The sequence below is a fragment of the Ranitomeya variabilis genome, chromosome 4, assembly GCF_051348905.1.
Source record: "Ranitomeya variabilis isolate aRanVar5 chromosome 4, aRanVar5.hap1, whole genome shotgun sequence".
NCBI lineage: Eukaryota > Metazoa > Chordata > Amphibia > Anura > Dendrobatidae > Ranitomeya > Ranitomeya variabilis.
This window is the reverse complement of record NC_135235.1, coordinates 695,127,732-695,145,425: the sequence shown is the minus strand read 5'-3', so window position 1 is coordinate 695,145,425 and position 17,694 is coordinate 695,127,732. Positions and strand designations below refer to the sequence as shown.

General features: G+C 41.4%; 1 protein-coding gene across 3 annotated transcripts in view; it reads left to right on the top strand.

Moving 5' to 3' along the window:
• The window catches only part of LOC143767657 (uncharacterized), a 104,559-nt gene extending 101,705 nt beyond the window's left edge, over positions 1-2,854 (top strand). For all 3 annotated transcript variants that reach the window (XM_077256116.1, XM_077256117.1, XM_077256119.1), the window contains one exon: positions 429-2,854. In XM_077256116.1, coding sequence (XP_077112231.1) covers positions 429-2,038 — 1,610 coding nt within the window. In that variant the 3' untranslated portion in view covers positions 2,039-2,854. The remainder of the gene's footprint in view (positions 1-428) is intronic.
• The last annotated feature ends 14,840 nt before the right edge of the window (positions 2,855-17,694 follow it).

Sequence of the window (17,694 nt, the reverse complement as noted above, 5' to 3'; positions counted from 1 at the left end):
GCGGATGAAATCCCTTTAAAGTGACTCCATTTTGTAAATTATAACCCTCAATGAATTAATCTATAGGAATAGTGACTATTTTGACTCCATTGGCAGTTTCCAGATATTAGCACGCACAGTGGATGTTGGAAAATGAAAATTGCAAATATCCCAAGTTATTACCCAACACATAGTTCCCAGATTGTGCTACAGGAGATACACATGCCGTAAAATAAGTGGTTTCTTCTCCTATAGTGATGCCAAAAGCATGGATGCTTAATGTGGTTTGAGCACAGTCTAGTAAACTGTAAACTGTCATTGTCTTGGTGAATAATTAAATAATTTTGTATAACTTTCCATTTTTACAGACCATTTAAGTAGAAATGTTCAAAAATATAAAATTCAAGGATATTTTATTCTAAAATAATAATTGGTTTTATTCTTGGCAGATGACCGTACCAGGAGATCAGCAGGACAGCTGACATCTTCAATGTTTAAATCAGATGATCTTGAGATCCCACAGGATACAATTGAAGTGAATGCCATTACTCCAGATACACCACCATCCCATCACAGCAAAGATCTGTCATCTGATCTTTTGGAAAAGGTCCTGTCTTCTGATTCATTACCTACTACTAAGGAAAATCAAAGTCACAAAATAAGCATTAAAAAAGGAACTGCTCCTAAAGCAATGAAGACATCTTCATTATCAGAATATGGAAATAGTTTTCCCCTAGTACAGTCCTTTCTCAAACAACAAAACCTTCAAAAAGCAAACAATGTAGTTTCTTGTTCCAAGTGTGGGAGATGTTTTAACCAGAAATCAGATTTTGTCAGTCACCAGAGAATTCACACAGGGGAGAAGCCATTTTCATGTTCAGAATGTGGAAAATGTTTTATTCGGAAAGCGCATCTTGTTACCCATCAAAAAACTCACACAGGGGAGAAGCCTTTTTCATGTTCACAATGTGGGAAATGTTTTAACAGGAAAGCGACTCTTGATAGCCACCAGAAAACCCACACAGGGGAGAAGCCTTTTTCATGTTCAGAATGTGGGAAATGTTTTAACAGGAAAACGAATCTTGTTAGCCACCAGAAAACCCACACATTAGAGAAGCCTTTTTCATGTTCAGAATGTGGGAAATGTTTTAACAGGAAAGCGACTCTTGATAGCCACCAGAAAACCCACACAGGGGAGAAGCCTTTTTCCTGTTCAGAATGTGGGAAATGTTTTAACCAAAAAGCGCATCTTGTTACCCATCAAAAAACTCACACAGGAGAGAAGCCTTTTTCATGTTCAGAATGTGGGAAATGTTTTAACAGGAAAGCGACTCTTGATAGCCACCAGAAAACCCACATGGGGGAGAAGCCTTTTTCCTGTTCAGAATGTGGGAAATGTTTTAACCAGAAAGCAAATCTTGTTACCCACCATAGATCTCACACAGGGGAGAAGCCTTTTTCATGTTCAGAATGTGGGAAATGTTTTACAGAAAAAAAAGTTCTTATCAGACACCATAGATCTCACACAGGGGAGAAGCCTTTTTCCTGTTCAGAATGTGGGAAATGTTTTCTAGATAAATCAGTTCTTGTCAGACATCATAGATCTCACACAGGGGAGAAGCCTTTTTCCTGTTCAGAATGTGGGAAATGTTTTAACCACAAAGCGAATCTTGTTAGCCACCAGAAAACCCACACAGGGGAGAAGCCTTTTTCCTGTTTAGAATGTGGGAAATGTTTTCTAGATAAATCAGTTCTTGTCAGACATCATAGGTCTCACACAGGGGAGAAGCCTTTTTCCTGTTCAGAATGTGGGAAATGTTTTAACAGGAAAGCGAATCTTGTTAGCCACCAGAAAACCCACACAGGAGAGAAGCCTTTTTCATGTTCAGAATGTGGGAAATGTTTTAACCACAAAGTGAATCTTGTTAGCCACCAGAAAACCCACACAGGAGAGAAGCCTTTTTCATGTTCAGAATGTGGGAAATGTTTTAACCAGAAAGCACATCTTGTTACCCACCAAAGAACTCACACAGGGAAGAAGCCATTTTCATGTTCATAATGCGGAAAATGTTTTGTGAAGAAACAATCTTTCTAGCCAACAAAGAATTCACACAGGAGGGAGTGGCGGTGTAGTGGAGCTGAGAGGACATGTCCAGACCGAGCTCCTATAATCATGTCACAATCCTGACTTTGTTAAAGTGAGTTTACCTGCAAGCAGTGTAGTTCCCTGGGCTCTTGGAGGTCTCCGGCTCCTGGAGAAGTGCGGTCCGCGACTCTGGTGTGTCGGGTTCTGATTAAACTCTCATGGGACATAAGGCCTGTGGAGGAAGGTGGACATTTTCTACTGTGCGCTTGGGTGGTAGGAGGCATGGAGCTGTGGACTTTGCTCCTGGAGGGACTGACGGAGCAGTGCGGCTATATCCTGGAGGTACCTGAGGGGGAAGCACGGTGTGAGCTCTGAGAAATGAGCTCAGCGCTCCCTTATTGATAATATAGCTGGTTCGTCGGTTCCCGCCATTTCAAGGGTCTCTGGACTCTTGTTGCCATCCCTGCAGATGCTGCAGGTCATTCTGCTACACAGGACTTGTGCAGCAGTTTCAGATTTGCCATAAAACCCAGCACTCTACCTTACTAAATACTTGGAGCTGTTTGCACTCCTCTGTATTAATGTGCCTAGACAAGTATATATGTATACTTTATAATAATACTGCTGCATCTGGAAGTAGAGAAAGAGGGAACTCTATAAATACACGTTTTCTCAACTTGCTATACTTTATATTTGTTAACCATGAATCATTTAAAATGGTCAGGGATGGCAAACAAACTAAGAGTTTGCAAGGATTGATCTATCTGATAATGCATGATCTCTCAGGAATAATCCATCACATGCTAAGACTGCGGATCAGTGTAAAAACCGCATTTCTGATAGTGAGAAGGTGGTGACCAATAGGATCTAACTCTTAAACACATGAAAAAACTGACCGTCACATCCATACATAGACTAAGTGTGAACAGGTGCTAAACCTAGAGTCGCCAACTCCTATACATTCAAGCAAATAAGGTAGCACACTGTAGCGCTGAAACATGCAAACATGAAACATGAAAATTTAACTGCATTACTGCACTAGAAATATGAAAAATGAGAGCGTTTAGCGCATAAAAAAGGCCAATTTTATGTGTACCTGGTAGCCACTTTACGGCATCTCTCTTATACCAGGTCCTACGATCTCCTTCCTCACTGAGAATAAACGTCTCCATCTGAATGGGTGACTATGAAAACCTCTTGTGAGACTACCATTCTCTCTCTGTGGAGGGGTAATGGACCTGCTGTAATTAAAACACCTGTGACTAGAAGGCGGAGTGCTCGGTCAGAAAGCTAAATAATACACATGAAAAAACTGACCGTCACATCTATACATAGACTAAGTGTGAACAGGTGCTAAACCTAGAGTCGCCAACTCCTATACATTCAAGCAAATAAGGTAGCACACTGTAGCGCTGAAACATGCAAACATGAAACATGAAAATTTAACTGCATTACTGCACTAGAAATATGAAAAATGAGAGCGTTTAGCGCATAAAAAAGGGCAATTTTATGTGTACCTGGTAGCCACTTTACGGCATCTCTCTTATACCAGGTCCTACGATCTCCTTCCTCACTGAGAATAAACGTCTCCATCTGAATGGGTGCCTATGAAAACCTCTTGTGAGACTACCATTCTCTCTCTGTGGAGGGGTAATGGACCTGCTGTAATTAAAACACCTGTGACTAGGAGGCTGAATGCTCGGTCAGAAAGCTAAATAATACACATGAAAAAACTGACCGTCACATCCATACATAGACTAAGTGTGAACAGGTGCTAAACCTAGAGTCGCCAACTCCTATACATTCAAGCAAATAAGGTAGCACACTGTAGCGCTGAAACATGCAAACATGAAACATGAAAATTTAACTGCATTACTGCACTAGAAATATGAAAAATGAGAGCGTTTAGCGCATAAAAAAGGCCAATTTTATGTGTACCTGGTAGCCACTTTACGGCATCTCTCTTATACCAGGTCCTACGATCTCCTTCCTCACTGAGAATAAACGTCTCCATCTGAATGGGTGCCTATGAAAACCTCTTGTGAGACTACCATTCTCTCTCTGTGGAGGGGTAATGGACCTGCTGTAATTAAAACACCTGTGACTAGGAGGCTGAGTGCTCGGTCAGAAAGCTAAATAATACACATGAAAAAACTGACCGTCACATCCATACATAGACTAAGTGTGAACAGGTGCTAAACCTAGAGTCGCCAACTCCTATACATTCAAGCAAATAAGGTAGCACACTGTAGCGCTGAAACATGCAAACATGAAAATTTAACTGCATTACTGCACTAGAAATATGAAAAATGAGAGCGTTTAGCGCATAAAAAAGGCCAATTTTATGTGTACCTGGTAGCCACTTTACGGCATCTCTCTTATACCAGGTCCTACGATCTCCTTCCTCACTGAGAATAAACGTCTCCATCTGAATGGGTGACTATGAAAACCTCTTGTGAGACTACCATTCTCTCTCTGTGGAGGGGTAATGGACCTGCTGTAATTAAAACACCTGTGACTAGAAGGCGGAGTGCTCGGTCAGAAAGCTAAATAATACACATGAAAAAACTGACCGTCACATCTATACATAGACTAAGTGTGAACAGGTGCTAAACCTAGAGTCGCCAACTCCTATACATTCAAGCAAATAAGGTAGCACACTGTAGCGCTGAAACATGCAAACATGAAACATGAAAATTTAACTGCATTACTGCACTAGAAATATGAAAAATGAGAGCGTTTAGCGCATAAAAAAGGGCAATTTTATGTGTACCTGGTAGCCACTTTACGGCATCTCTCTTATACCAGGTCCTACGATCTCCTTCCTCACTGAGAATAAACGTCTCCATCTGAATGGGTGCCTATGAAAACCTCTTGTGAGACTACCATTCTCTCTCTGTGGAGGGGTAATGGACCTGCTGTAATTAAAACACCTGTGACTAGGAGGCTGAATGCTCGGTCAGAAAGCTAAATAATACACATGAAAAAACTGACCGTCACATCCATACATAGACTAAGTGTGAACAGGTGCTAAACCTAGAGTCGCCAACTCCTATACATTCAAGCAAATAAGGTAGCACACTGTAGCGCTGAAACATGCAAACATGAAACATGAAAATTTAACTGCATTACTGCACTAGAAATATGAAAAATGAGAGCGTTTAGCGCATAAAAAAGGCCAATTTTATGTGTACCTGGTAGCCACTTTACGGCATCTCTCTTATACCAGGTCCTACGATTTCCTTCCTCACTGAGAATAAACGTCTCCATCTGAATGGGTGCCTATGAAAACCTCTTGTGAGACTACCATTCTCTCTCTGTGGAGGGGTAATGGACCTGCTGTAATTAAAACACCTGTGACTAGGAGGCGGAGTGCTCGGTCAGAAAGCTAAATAATACACATGAAAAAACTGACCGTCACATCCATACATAGACTAAGTGTGAACAGGTGCTAAACCTAGAGTCGCCAACTCCTATACACTCAAGCAAATAAGGTAGCACACTGTAGCGCTGAAACATGCAAACATGAAACATGAAAATTTAACTGCATTACTGCACTAGAAATATGAAAAATGAGAGCGTTTAGCGCATAAAAAAGGCCAATTTTATGTGTACCTGGTAGCCACTTTACGGCATCTCTCTTATACCAGGTCCTACGATTTCCTTCCTCACTGAGAATAAACGTCTCCATCTGAATGGGTGCCTATGAAAACCTCTTGTGACACTACCATTCTCTCTCTGTGGAGGGGTAATGGATCTGCTGTAATTAAAACACCTGTGACTAGGAGGCGGAGTGCTCGGTCAGAAAGCTAAATAATACACATGAAAAAACTGACCGTCACATCCATACATAGACTAAGTGTGAACAGGTGCTAAACCTAGAGTCGCCAACTCCTATACATTCAAGCAAATAAGGTAGCACACTGTAGCGCTGAAACATGCAAACATGAAACATGAAAATTTAACTGCATTACTGCACTAGAAATATGAAAAATGAGAGCGTTTAGTGCATAAAAAAGGCCAATTTTATGTGTACCTGGTAGCCACTTTACGGCATCTCTCTTATACCAGGTCCTACGATTTCCTTCCTCACTAAGAATAAACGTCTCCATCTGAATGGGTGCCTATGAAAACCTCTTGTGAGACTACCATTCTCTCTCTGTGGAGGGGTAATGGACCTGCTGTAATTAAAACACCTGTGACTAGGAGGCGGAGTGCTCGGTCAGAAAGCTAAATAATACACATGAAAAAACTGACCGTCACATCTATACATAGACTAAGTGTGAACAGGTGCTAAACCTAGAGTCGCCAACTCCTATACATTCAAGCATATAAGGTAGCACACTGTAGCGCTGAAACATGCAAACATGAAACATGAAAATTTAACTGCATTACTGCACTAGAAATATGAAAAATGAGAGCGTTTAGCGCATAAAAAAGGCCAATTTTATGTGTACCTGGTAGCCACTTTACGGCATCTCTCTTATACCAGGTCCTACGATCTCCTTCCTCACTGAGAATAAACGTCTCCATCTGAATGGGTGACTATGAAAACCTCTTGTGAGACTACCATTCTCTCTCTGTGGAGGGGTAATGGACCTGCTGTAATTAAAACACCTGTGACTAGAAGGCGGAGTGCTCGGTCAGAAAGCTAAATAATACACATGAAAAAACTGACCGTCACATCTATACATAGACTAAGTGTGAACAGGTGCTAAACCTAGAGTCGCCAACTCCTATACATTCAAGCAAATAAGGTAGCACACTGTAGCGCTGAAACATGCAAACATGAAACATGAAAATTTAACTGCATTACTGCACTAGAAATATGAAAAATGAGAGCGTTTAGCGCATAAAAAAGGCCAATTTTATGTGTACCTGGTAGCCACTTTACGGCATCTCTCTTATACCAGGTCCTATGATCTCCTTCCTCACTGAGAATAAACGTCTCCATCTGAATGGGTGCCTATGAAAACCTCTTGTGAGACTACCATTCTCTCTCTGTGGAGGGGTAATGGACCTGCTGTAATTAAAACACCTGTGACTAGGAGGCTGAGTGCTCGGTCAGAAAGCTAAATAATACACATGAAAAAACTGACCGTCACATCCATACATAGACTAAGTGTGAACAGGTGCTAAACCTAGAGTCGCCAACTCCTATACATTCAAGCAAATAAGGTAGCACACTGTAGCGCTGAAACATGCAAACATGAAACATGAAAATTTAACTGCATTACTGCACTAGAAATATGAAAAATGAGAGCGTTTAGCGCATAAAAAAGGCCAATTTTATGTGTACCTGGTAGCCACTTTACGGCATCTCTCTTATACCAGGTCCTACGATTTCCTTCCTCACTGAGAATAAACGTCTCCATCTGAATGGGTGCCTATGAAAACCTCTTGTGAGACTACCATTCTCTCTCTGTGGAGGGGTAATGGACCTGCTGTAATTAAAACACCTGTGACTAGGAGGTGGAGTGCTCGGTCAGAAAGCTAAATAATACACATGAAAAAACTGACCGTCACATCCATACATAGACTAAGTGTGAACAGGTGCTAAACCTAGAGTCGCCAACTCCTATACACTCAAGCAAATAAGGTAGCACACTGTAGCGCTGAAACATGCAAACATGAAACATGAAAATTTAACTGCATTACTGCACTAGAAATATGAAAAATGAGAGCGTTTAGCGCATAAAAAAGGCCAATTTTATGTGTACCTGGTAGCCACTTTACGGCATCTCTCTTATACCAGGTCCTACGATTTCCTTCCTCACTGAGAATAAACGTCTCCATCTGAATGGGTGCCTATGAAAACCTCTTGTGACACTACCATTCTCTCTCTGTGGAGGGGTAATGGACCTGCTGTAATTAAAACACCTGTGACTAGGAGGCGGAGTGCTCGGTCAGAAAGCTAAATAATACACATGAAAAAACTGACCGTCACATCTATACATAGACTAAGTGTGAACAGGTGCTAAACCTAGAGTCGCCAACTCCTATACATTCAAGCATATAAGGTAGCACACTGTAGCGCTGAAACATGCAAACATGAAAATTTAACTGCATTACTGCACTAGAAATATGAAAAATGAGAGCGTTTAGCGCATAAAAAAGGCCAATTTTATGTGTACCTGGTAGCCACTTTACGGCATCTCTCTTATACCAGGTCCTACGATCTCCTTCCTCACTGAGAATAAACGTCTCCATCTGAATGGGTGACTATGAAAACCTCTTGTGAGACTACCATTCTCTCTCTGTGGAGGGGTAATGGACCTGCTGTAATTAAAACACCTGTGACTAGAAGGCGGAGTGCTCGGTCAGAAAGCTAAATAATACACATGAAAAAACTGACCGTCACATCTATACATAGACTAAGTGTGAACAGGTGCTAAACCTAGAGTCGCCAACTCCTATACATTCAAGCAAATAAGGTAGCACACTGTAGCGCTGAAACATGCAAACATGAAACATGAAAATTTAACTGCATTACTGCACTAGAAATATGAAAAATGAGAGCGTTTAGCGCATAAAAAAGGCCAATTTTATGTGTACCTGGTAGCCACTTTACGGCATCTCTCTTATACCAGGTCCTACGATTTCCTTCCTCACTGAGAATAAACGTCTCCATCTGAATGGGTGCCTATGAAAACCTCTTGTGAGACTACCATTCTCTCTCTGTGGAGGGGTAATAGACCTGCTGTAATTAAAACACCTGTGACTAGGAGGCGGAGTGCTCGGTCAGAAAGCTAAATAATACACATGAAAAAACTGACCGTCACATCCATACATAGACTAAGTGTGAACAGGTGCTAAACCTAGAGTCGCCAACTCCTATACACTCAAGCAAATAAGGTAGCACACTGTAGCGCTGAAACATGCAAACATGAAACATGAAAATTTAACTGCATTACTGCACTAGAAATATGAAAAATGAGAGCGTTTAGCGCATAAAAAAGGCCAATTTTATGTGTACCTGGTAGCCACTTTACGGCATCTCTTATACCAAGTCCTACGATTTCCTTCCTCACTGAGAATAAACGTCTCCATCTGAATGGGTGCCTATGAAAACCTCTTGTGAGACTACCATTCTCTCTCTGTGGAGGGGTAATGGACCTGCTGTAATTAAAACACCTGTGACTAGGAGGCGGAGTGCTCGGTCAGAAAGCTAAATAATACACATGAAAAAACTGACCGTCACATCTATACATAGACTAAGTGTGAACAGGTGCTAAACCTAGAGTCGCCAACTCCTATACATTCAAGCATATAAGGTAGCACACTGTAGCGCTGAAACATGCAAACATGAAACATGAAAATTTAACTGCATTACTGCACTAGAAATATGAAAAATGAGAGCGTTTAGCGCATAAAAAAGGCCAATTTTATGTGTACCTGGTAGCCACTTTACGGCATCTCTCTTATACCAGGTCCTACGATCTCCTTCCTCACTGAGAATAAACGTCTCCATCTGAATGGGTGACTATGAAAACCTCTTGTGAGACTACCATTCTCTCTCTGTGGAGGGGTAATGGACCTGCTGTAATTAAAACACCTGTGACTAGAAGGCGGAGTGCTCGGTCAGAAAGCTAAATAATACACATGAAAAAACTGACCGTCACATCTATACATAGACTAAGTGTGAACAGGTGCTAAACCTAGAGTCGCCAACTCCTATACATTCAAGCAAATAAGGTAGCACACTGTAGCGCTGAAACATGCAAACATGAAACATGAAAATTTAACTGCATTACTGCACTAGAAATATGAAAAATGAGAGCGTTTAGCGCATAAAAAAGGACAATTTTATGTGTACCTGGTAGCCACTTTACGGCATCTCTCTTGTACCAGGTCCTACGATTTCCTTCCTCACTGAGAATAAACGTCTCCATCTGAATGGGTGCCTATGAAAACCTCTTGTGACACTACCATTCTCTCTCTGTGGAGGGGTAATGGACCTGCTGTAATTAAAACACCTGTGACTAGGAGGCGGAGTGCTCGGTCAGAAAGCTAAATAATACACATGAAAAAACTGACCGTCACATCCATACATAGACTAAGTGTGAACAGGTGCTAAACCTAGAGTCGCCAACTCCTATACACTCAAGCAAATAAGGTAGCACACTGTAGCGCTGAAACATGCAAACATGAAACATGAAAATTTAACTGCATTACTGCACTAGAAATATGAAAAATGAGAGCGTTTAGCGCATAAAAAAGGCCAATTTTATGTGTACCTGGTAGCCACTTTACGGCATCTCTCTTATACCAGGTCCTACGATTTCCTTCCTCACTGAGAATAAACGTCTCCATCTGAATGGGTGCCTATGAAAACCTCTTGTGACACTACCATTCTCTCTCTGTGGAGGGGTATTGGATCTGCTGTAATTAAAACACCTGTGACTAGGAGGCGGAGTGCTCGGTCAGAAAGCTAAATAATACACATGAAAAAACTGACCGTCACATCCATACATAGACTAAGTGTGAACAGGTGCTAAACCTAGAGTCGCCAACTCCTATACATTCAAGCAAATAAGGTAGCACACTGTAGCGCTGAAACATGCAAACATGAAACATGAAAATTTAACTGCATTACTGCACTAGAAATATGAAAAATGAGAGCGTTTAGTGCATAAAAAAGGCCAATTTTATGTGTACCTGGTAGCCACTTTACGGCATCTCTCTTATACCAGGTCCTACGATTTCCTTCCTCACTAAGAATAAACGTCTCCATCTGAATGGGTGCCTATGAAAACCTCTTGTGAGACTACCATTCTCTCTCTGTGGAGGGGTAATGGACCTGCTGTAATTAAAACACCTGTGACTAGGAGGCGGAGTGCTCGGTCAGAAAGCTAAATAATACACATGAAAAAACTGACCGTCACATCTATACATAGACTAAGTGTGAACAGGTGCTAAACCTAGAGTCGCCAACTCCTATACATTCAAGCATATAAGGTAGCACACTGTAGCGCTGAAACATGCAAACATGAAACATGAAAATTTAACTGCATTACTGCACTAGAAATATGAAAAATGAGAGCGTTTAGCGCATAAAAAAGGCCAATTTTATGTGTACCTGGTAGCCACTTTACGGCATCTCTCTTATACCAGGTCCTACAATCTCCTTCCTCACTGAGAATAAACGTCTCCATCTGAATGGGTGACTATGAAAACCTCTTGTGAGACTACCATTCTCTCTCTGTGGAGGGGTAATGGACCTGCTGTAATTAAAACACCTGTGACTAGAAGGCGGAGTGCTCGGTCAGAAAGCTAAATAATACACATGAAAAAACTGACCGTCACATCTATACATAGACTAAGTGTGAACAGGTGCTAAACCTAGAGTCGCCAACTCCTATACATTCAAGCAAATAAGGTAGCACACTGTAGCGCTGAAACATGCAAACATGAAACATGAAAATTTAACTGCATTACTGCACTAGAAATATGAAAAATGAGAGCGTTTAGCGCATAAAAAAGGCCAATTTTATGTGTACCTGGTAGCCACTTTACGGCATCTCTCTTATACCAGGTCCTACGATTTCCTTCCTCACTGAGAATAAACGTCTCCATCTGAATGGGTGCCTATGAAAACCTCTTGTGACACTACCATTCTCTCTCTGTGGAGGGGTAATGGACCTGCTGTAATTAAAACACCTGTGACTAGGAGGCGGAGTGCTCGGTCAGAAAGCTAAATAATACACATGAAAAAACTGACCGTCACATCCATACATAGACTAAGTGTGAACAGGTGCTAAACCTAGAGTCGCCAACTCCTATACACTCAAGCAAATAAGGTAGCACACTGTAGCGCTGAAACATGCAAACATGAAACATGAAAATTTAACTGCATTACTGCACTAGAAATATGAAAAATGAGAGCATTTAGCGCATAAAAAAGGCCAATTTTATGTGTACCTGGTAGCCACTTTACGGCATCTCTCTTATACCAGGTCCTACGATTTCCTTCCTCACTGAGAATAAACTTCTCCATCTGAATGGGTGCCTATGAAAACCTCTTGTGACACTACCATTCTCTCTCTGTGGAGGGGTAATGGATCTGCTGTAATTAAAACACCTGTGACTAGGAGGCGGAGTGCTCGGTCAGAAAGCTAAATAATACACATGAAAAAACTGACCGTCACATCCATACATAGACTAAGTGTGAACAGGTGCTAAACCTAGAGTCGCCAACTCCTATACATTCAAGCAAATAAGGTAGCACACTGTAGCGCTGAAACATGCAAACATGAAACATGAAAATTTAACTGCATTACTGCACTAGAAATATGAAAAATGAGAGCGTTTAGCGCATAAAAAAGGCCAATTTTATGTGTACCTGGTAGCCACTTTACGGCATCTCTCTTATACCAGGTCCTACGATTTCCTTCCTCACTAAGAATAAACGTCTCCATCTGAATGGGTGCCTATGAAAACCTCTTGTGAGACTACCATTCTCTCTCTGTGGAGGGGTAATGGACCTGCTGTAATTAAAACACCTGTGACTAGGAGGCGGAGTGCTCGGTCAGAAAGCTAAATAATACACATGAAAAAACTGACCGTCACATCCATACATAGACTAAGTGTGAACAGGTGCTAAACCTAGAGTCGCCAACTCCTATACATTCAAGCAAATAAGGTAGCACACTGTAGCGCTGAAACATGCAAACATGAAACATGAAAATTTAACTGCATTACTGCACTAGAAATATGAAAAATGAGAGCGTTTAGCGCATAAAAAAGGCCATTTTTATGTGTACCTGGTAGCCACTTTACGGCATCTCTCTTATACCAGGTCCTACGATTTCCTTCCTCACTGAGAATAAACGTCTCCATCTGAATGGGTGCCTATGAAAACCTCTTGTGACACTACCATTCTCTCTCTGTGGAGGGGTAATGGATCTGCTGTAATTAAAACACCTGTGACTAGGAGGCGGAGTGCTCGGTCAGAAAGCTAAATAATACACATGAAAAAACTGACCGTCACATCCATACATAGACTAAGTGTGAACAGGTGCTAAACCTAGAGTCGCCAACTCCTATACACTCAAGCAAATAAGGTAGCACACTGTAGCGCTGAAACATGCAAACATGAAACATGAAAATTTAACTGCATTACTGCACTAGAAATATGAAAAATGAGAGCGTTTAGCGCATAAAAAAGGCCAATTTTATGTGTACCTGGTAGCCACTTTACGGCATCTCTTATACCAAGTCCTACGATTTCCTTCCTCACTGAGAATAAACGTCTCCATCTGAATGGGTGCCTATGAAAACCTCTTGTGAGACTACCATTCTCTCTCTGTGGAGGGGTAATGGACCTGCTGTAATTAAAACACCTGTGACTAGGAGGCGGAGTGCTCGGTCAGAAAGCTAAATAATACACATGAAAAAACTGACCGTCACATCTATACATAGACTAAGTGTGAACAGGTGCTAAACCTAGAGTCGCCAACTCCTATACATTCAAGCATATAAGGTAGCACACTGTAGCGCTGAAACATGCAAACATGAAACATGAAAATTTAACTGCATTACTGCACTAGAAATATGAAAAATGAGAGCGTTTAGCGCATAAAAAAGGCCAATTTTATGTGTACCTGGTAGCCACTTTACGGCATCTCTCTTATACCAGGTCCTACGATCTCCTTCCTCACTGAGAATAAACGTCTCCATCTGAATGGGTGACTATGAAAACCTCTTGTGAGACTACCATTCTCTCTCTGTGGAGGGGTAATGGACCTGCTGTAATTAAAACACCTGTGACTAGAAGGCGGAGTGCTCGGTCAGAAAGCTAAATAATACACATGAAAAAACTGACCGTCACATCTATACATAGACTAAGTGTGAACAGGTGCTAAACCTAGAGTCGCCAACTCCTATACATTCAAGCAAATAAGGTAGCACACTGTAGCGCTGAAACATGCAAACATGAAACATGAAAATTTAACTGCATTACTGCACTAGAAATATGAAAAATGAGAGCGTTTAGCGCATAAAAAAGGACAATTTTATGTGTACCTGGTAGCCACTTTACGGCATCTCTCTTGTACCAGGTCCTACGATTTCCTTCCTCACTGAGAATAAACGTCTCCATCTGAATGGGTGCCTATGAAAACCTCTTGTGACACTACCATTCTCTCTCTGTGGAGGGGTAATGGACCTGCTGTAATTAAAACACCTGTGACTAGGAGGCGGAGTGCTCGGTCAGAAAGCTAAATAATACACATGAAAAAACTGACCGTCACATCCATACATAGACTAAGTGTGAACAGGTGCTAAACCTAGAGTCGCCAACTCCTATACACTCAAGCAAATAAGGTAGCACACTGTAGCGCTGAAACATGCAAACATGAAACATGAAAATTTAACTGCATTACTGCACTAGAAATATGAAAAATGAGAGCGTTTAGCGCATAAAAAAGGCCAATTTTATGTGTACCTGGTAGCCACTTTACGGCATCTCTCTTATACCAGGTCCTACGATTTCCTTCCTCACTGAGAATAAACGTCTCCATTTGAATGGGTGCCTATGAAAACCTCTTGTGACACTACCATTCTCTCTCTGTGGAGGGGTAATGGATCTGCTGTAATTAAAACACCTGTGACTAGGAGGCGGAGTGCTCGGTCAGAAAGCTAAATAATACACATGAAAAAACTGACCGTCACATCCATACATAGACTAAGTGTGAACAGGTGCTAAACCTAGAGTCGCCAACTCCTATACATTCAAGCAAATAAGGTAGCACACTGTAGCGCTGAAACATGCAAACATGAAACATGAAAATTTAACTGCATTACTGCACTAGAAATATGAAAAATGAGAGCGTTTAGTGCATAAAAAAGGCCAATTTTATGTGTACCTGGTAGCCACTTTACGGCATCTCTCTTATACCAGGTCCTACGATTTCCTTCCTCACTAAGAATAAACGTCTCCATCTGAATGGGTGCCTATGAAAACCTCTTGTGAGACTACCATTCTCTCTCTGTGGAGGGGTAATGGACCTGCTGTAATTAAAACACCTGTGACTAGGAGGCGGAGTGCTCGGTCAGAAAGCTAAATAATACACATGAAAAAACTGACCGTCACATCTATACATAGACTAAGTGTGAACAGGTGCTAAACCTAGAGTCGCCAACTCCTATACATTCAAGCATATAAGGTAGCACACTGTAGCGCTGAAACATGCAAACATGAAACATGAAAATTTAACTGCATTACTGCACTAGAAATATGAAAAATGAGAGCGTTTAGCGCATAAAAAAGGCCAATTTTATGTGTACCTGGTAGCCACTTTACGGCATCTCTCTTATACCAGGTCCTACAATCTCCTTCCTCACTGAGAATAAACGTCTCCATCTGAATGGGTGACTATGAAAACCTCTTGTGAGACTACCATTCTCTCTCTGTGGAGGGGTAATGGACCTGCTGTAATTAAAACACCTGTGACTAGAAGGCGGAGTGCTCGGTCAGAAAGCTAAATAATACACATGAAAAAACTGACCGTCACATCTATACATAGACTAAGTGTGAACAGGTGCTAAACCTAGAGTCGCCAACTCCTATACATTCAAGCAAATAAGGTAGCACACTGTAGCGCTGAAACATGCAAACATGAAACATGAAAATTTAACTGCATTACTGCACTAGAAATATGAAAAATGAGAGCGTTTAGCGCATAAAAAAGGCCAATTTTATGTGTACCTGGTAGCCACTTTACGGCATCTCTCTTATACCAGGTCCTACGATTTCCTTCCTCACTGAGAATAAACGTCTCCATCTGAATGGGTGCCTATGAAAACCTCTTGTGACACTACCATTCTCTCTCTGTGGAGGGGTAATGGACCTGCTGTAATTAAAACACCTGTGACTAGGAGGCGGAGTGCTCGGTCAGAAAGCTAAATAATACACATGAAAAAACTGACCGTCACATCCATACATAGACTAAGTGTGAACAGGTGCTAAACCTAGAGTCGCCAACTCCTATACACTCAAGCAAATAAGGTAGCACACTGTAGCGCTGAAACATGCAAACATGAAACATGAAAATTTAACTGCATTACTGCACTAGAAATATGAAAAATGAGAGCATTTAGCGCATAAAAAAGGCCAATTTTATGTGTACCTGGTAGCCACTTTACGGCATCTCTCTTATACCAGGTCCTACGATTTCCTTCCTCACTGAGAATAAACTTCTCCATCTGAATGGGTGCCTATGAAAACCTCTTGTGACACTACCATTCTCTCTCTGTGGAGGGGTAATGGATCTGCTGTAATTAAAACACCTGTGACTAGGAGGCGGAGTGCTCGGTCAGAAAGCTAAATAATACACATGAAAAAACTGACCGTCACATCCATACATAGACTAAGTGTGAACAGGTGCTAAACCTAGAGTCGCCAACTCCTATACATTCAAGCAAATAAGGTAGCACACTGTAGCGCTGAAACATGCAAACATGAAACATGAAAATTTAACTGCATTACTGCACTAGAAATATGAAAAATGAGAGCGTTTAGCGCATAAAAAAGGCCAATTTTATGTGTACCTGGTAGCCACTTTACGGCATCTCTCTTATACCAGGTCCTACGATTTCCTTCCTCACTAAGAATAAACGTCTCCATCTGAATGGGTGCCTATGAAAACCTCTTGTGAGACTACCATTCTCTCTCTGTGGAGGGGTAATGGACCTGCTGTAATTAAAACACCTGTGACTAGGAGGCGGAGTGCTCGGTCAGAAAGCTAAATAATACACATGAAAAAACTGACCGTCACATCCATACATAGACTAAGTGTGAACAGGTGCTAAACCTAGAGTCGCCAACTCCTATACATTCAAGCAAATAAGGTAGCACACTGTAGCGCTGAAACATGCAAACATGAAACATGAAAATTTAACTGCATTACTGCACTAGAAATATGAAAAATGAGAGCGTTTAGCGCATAAAAAAGGCCATTTTTATGTGTACCTGGTAGCCACTTTACGGCATCTCTCTTATACCAGGTCCTACGATTTCCTTCCTCACTGAGAATAAACGTCTCCATCTGAATGGGTGCCTATGAAAACCTCTTGTGACACTACCATTCTCTCTCTGTGGAGGGGTAATGGATCTGCTGTAATTAAAACACCTGTGACTAGGAGGCGGAGTGCTCGGTCAGAAAGCTAAATAATACACATGAAAAAACTGACCGTCACATCCATACATAGACTAAGTGTGAACAGGTGCTAAACCTAGAGTCGCCAACTCCTATACATTCAAGCAAATAAGGTAGCACACTGTAGCGCTGAAACATGCAAACATGAAACATGAAAATTTAACTGCATTACTGCACTAGAAATATTAAAAATGAGAGCGTTTAGCGCATAAAAAAGGCCAATTTTATGTGTACCTGGTAGCCACTTTACGGCATCTCTCTTATACCAGGTCCTACGATCTCCTTCCTCACTGAGAATAAACGTCTCCATCTGAATGGGTGACTATGAAAACCTCTTGTGAGACTACCATTCTCTCTCTGTGGAGGGGTAATGGACCTGCTGTAATTAAAACACCTGTGACTAGAAGGCGGAGTGCTCGGTCAGAAAGCTAAATAATACACATGAAAAAACTGACCGTCACATCTATACAT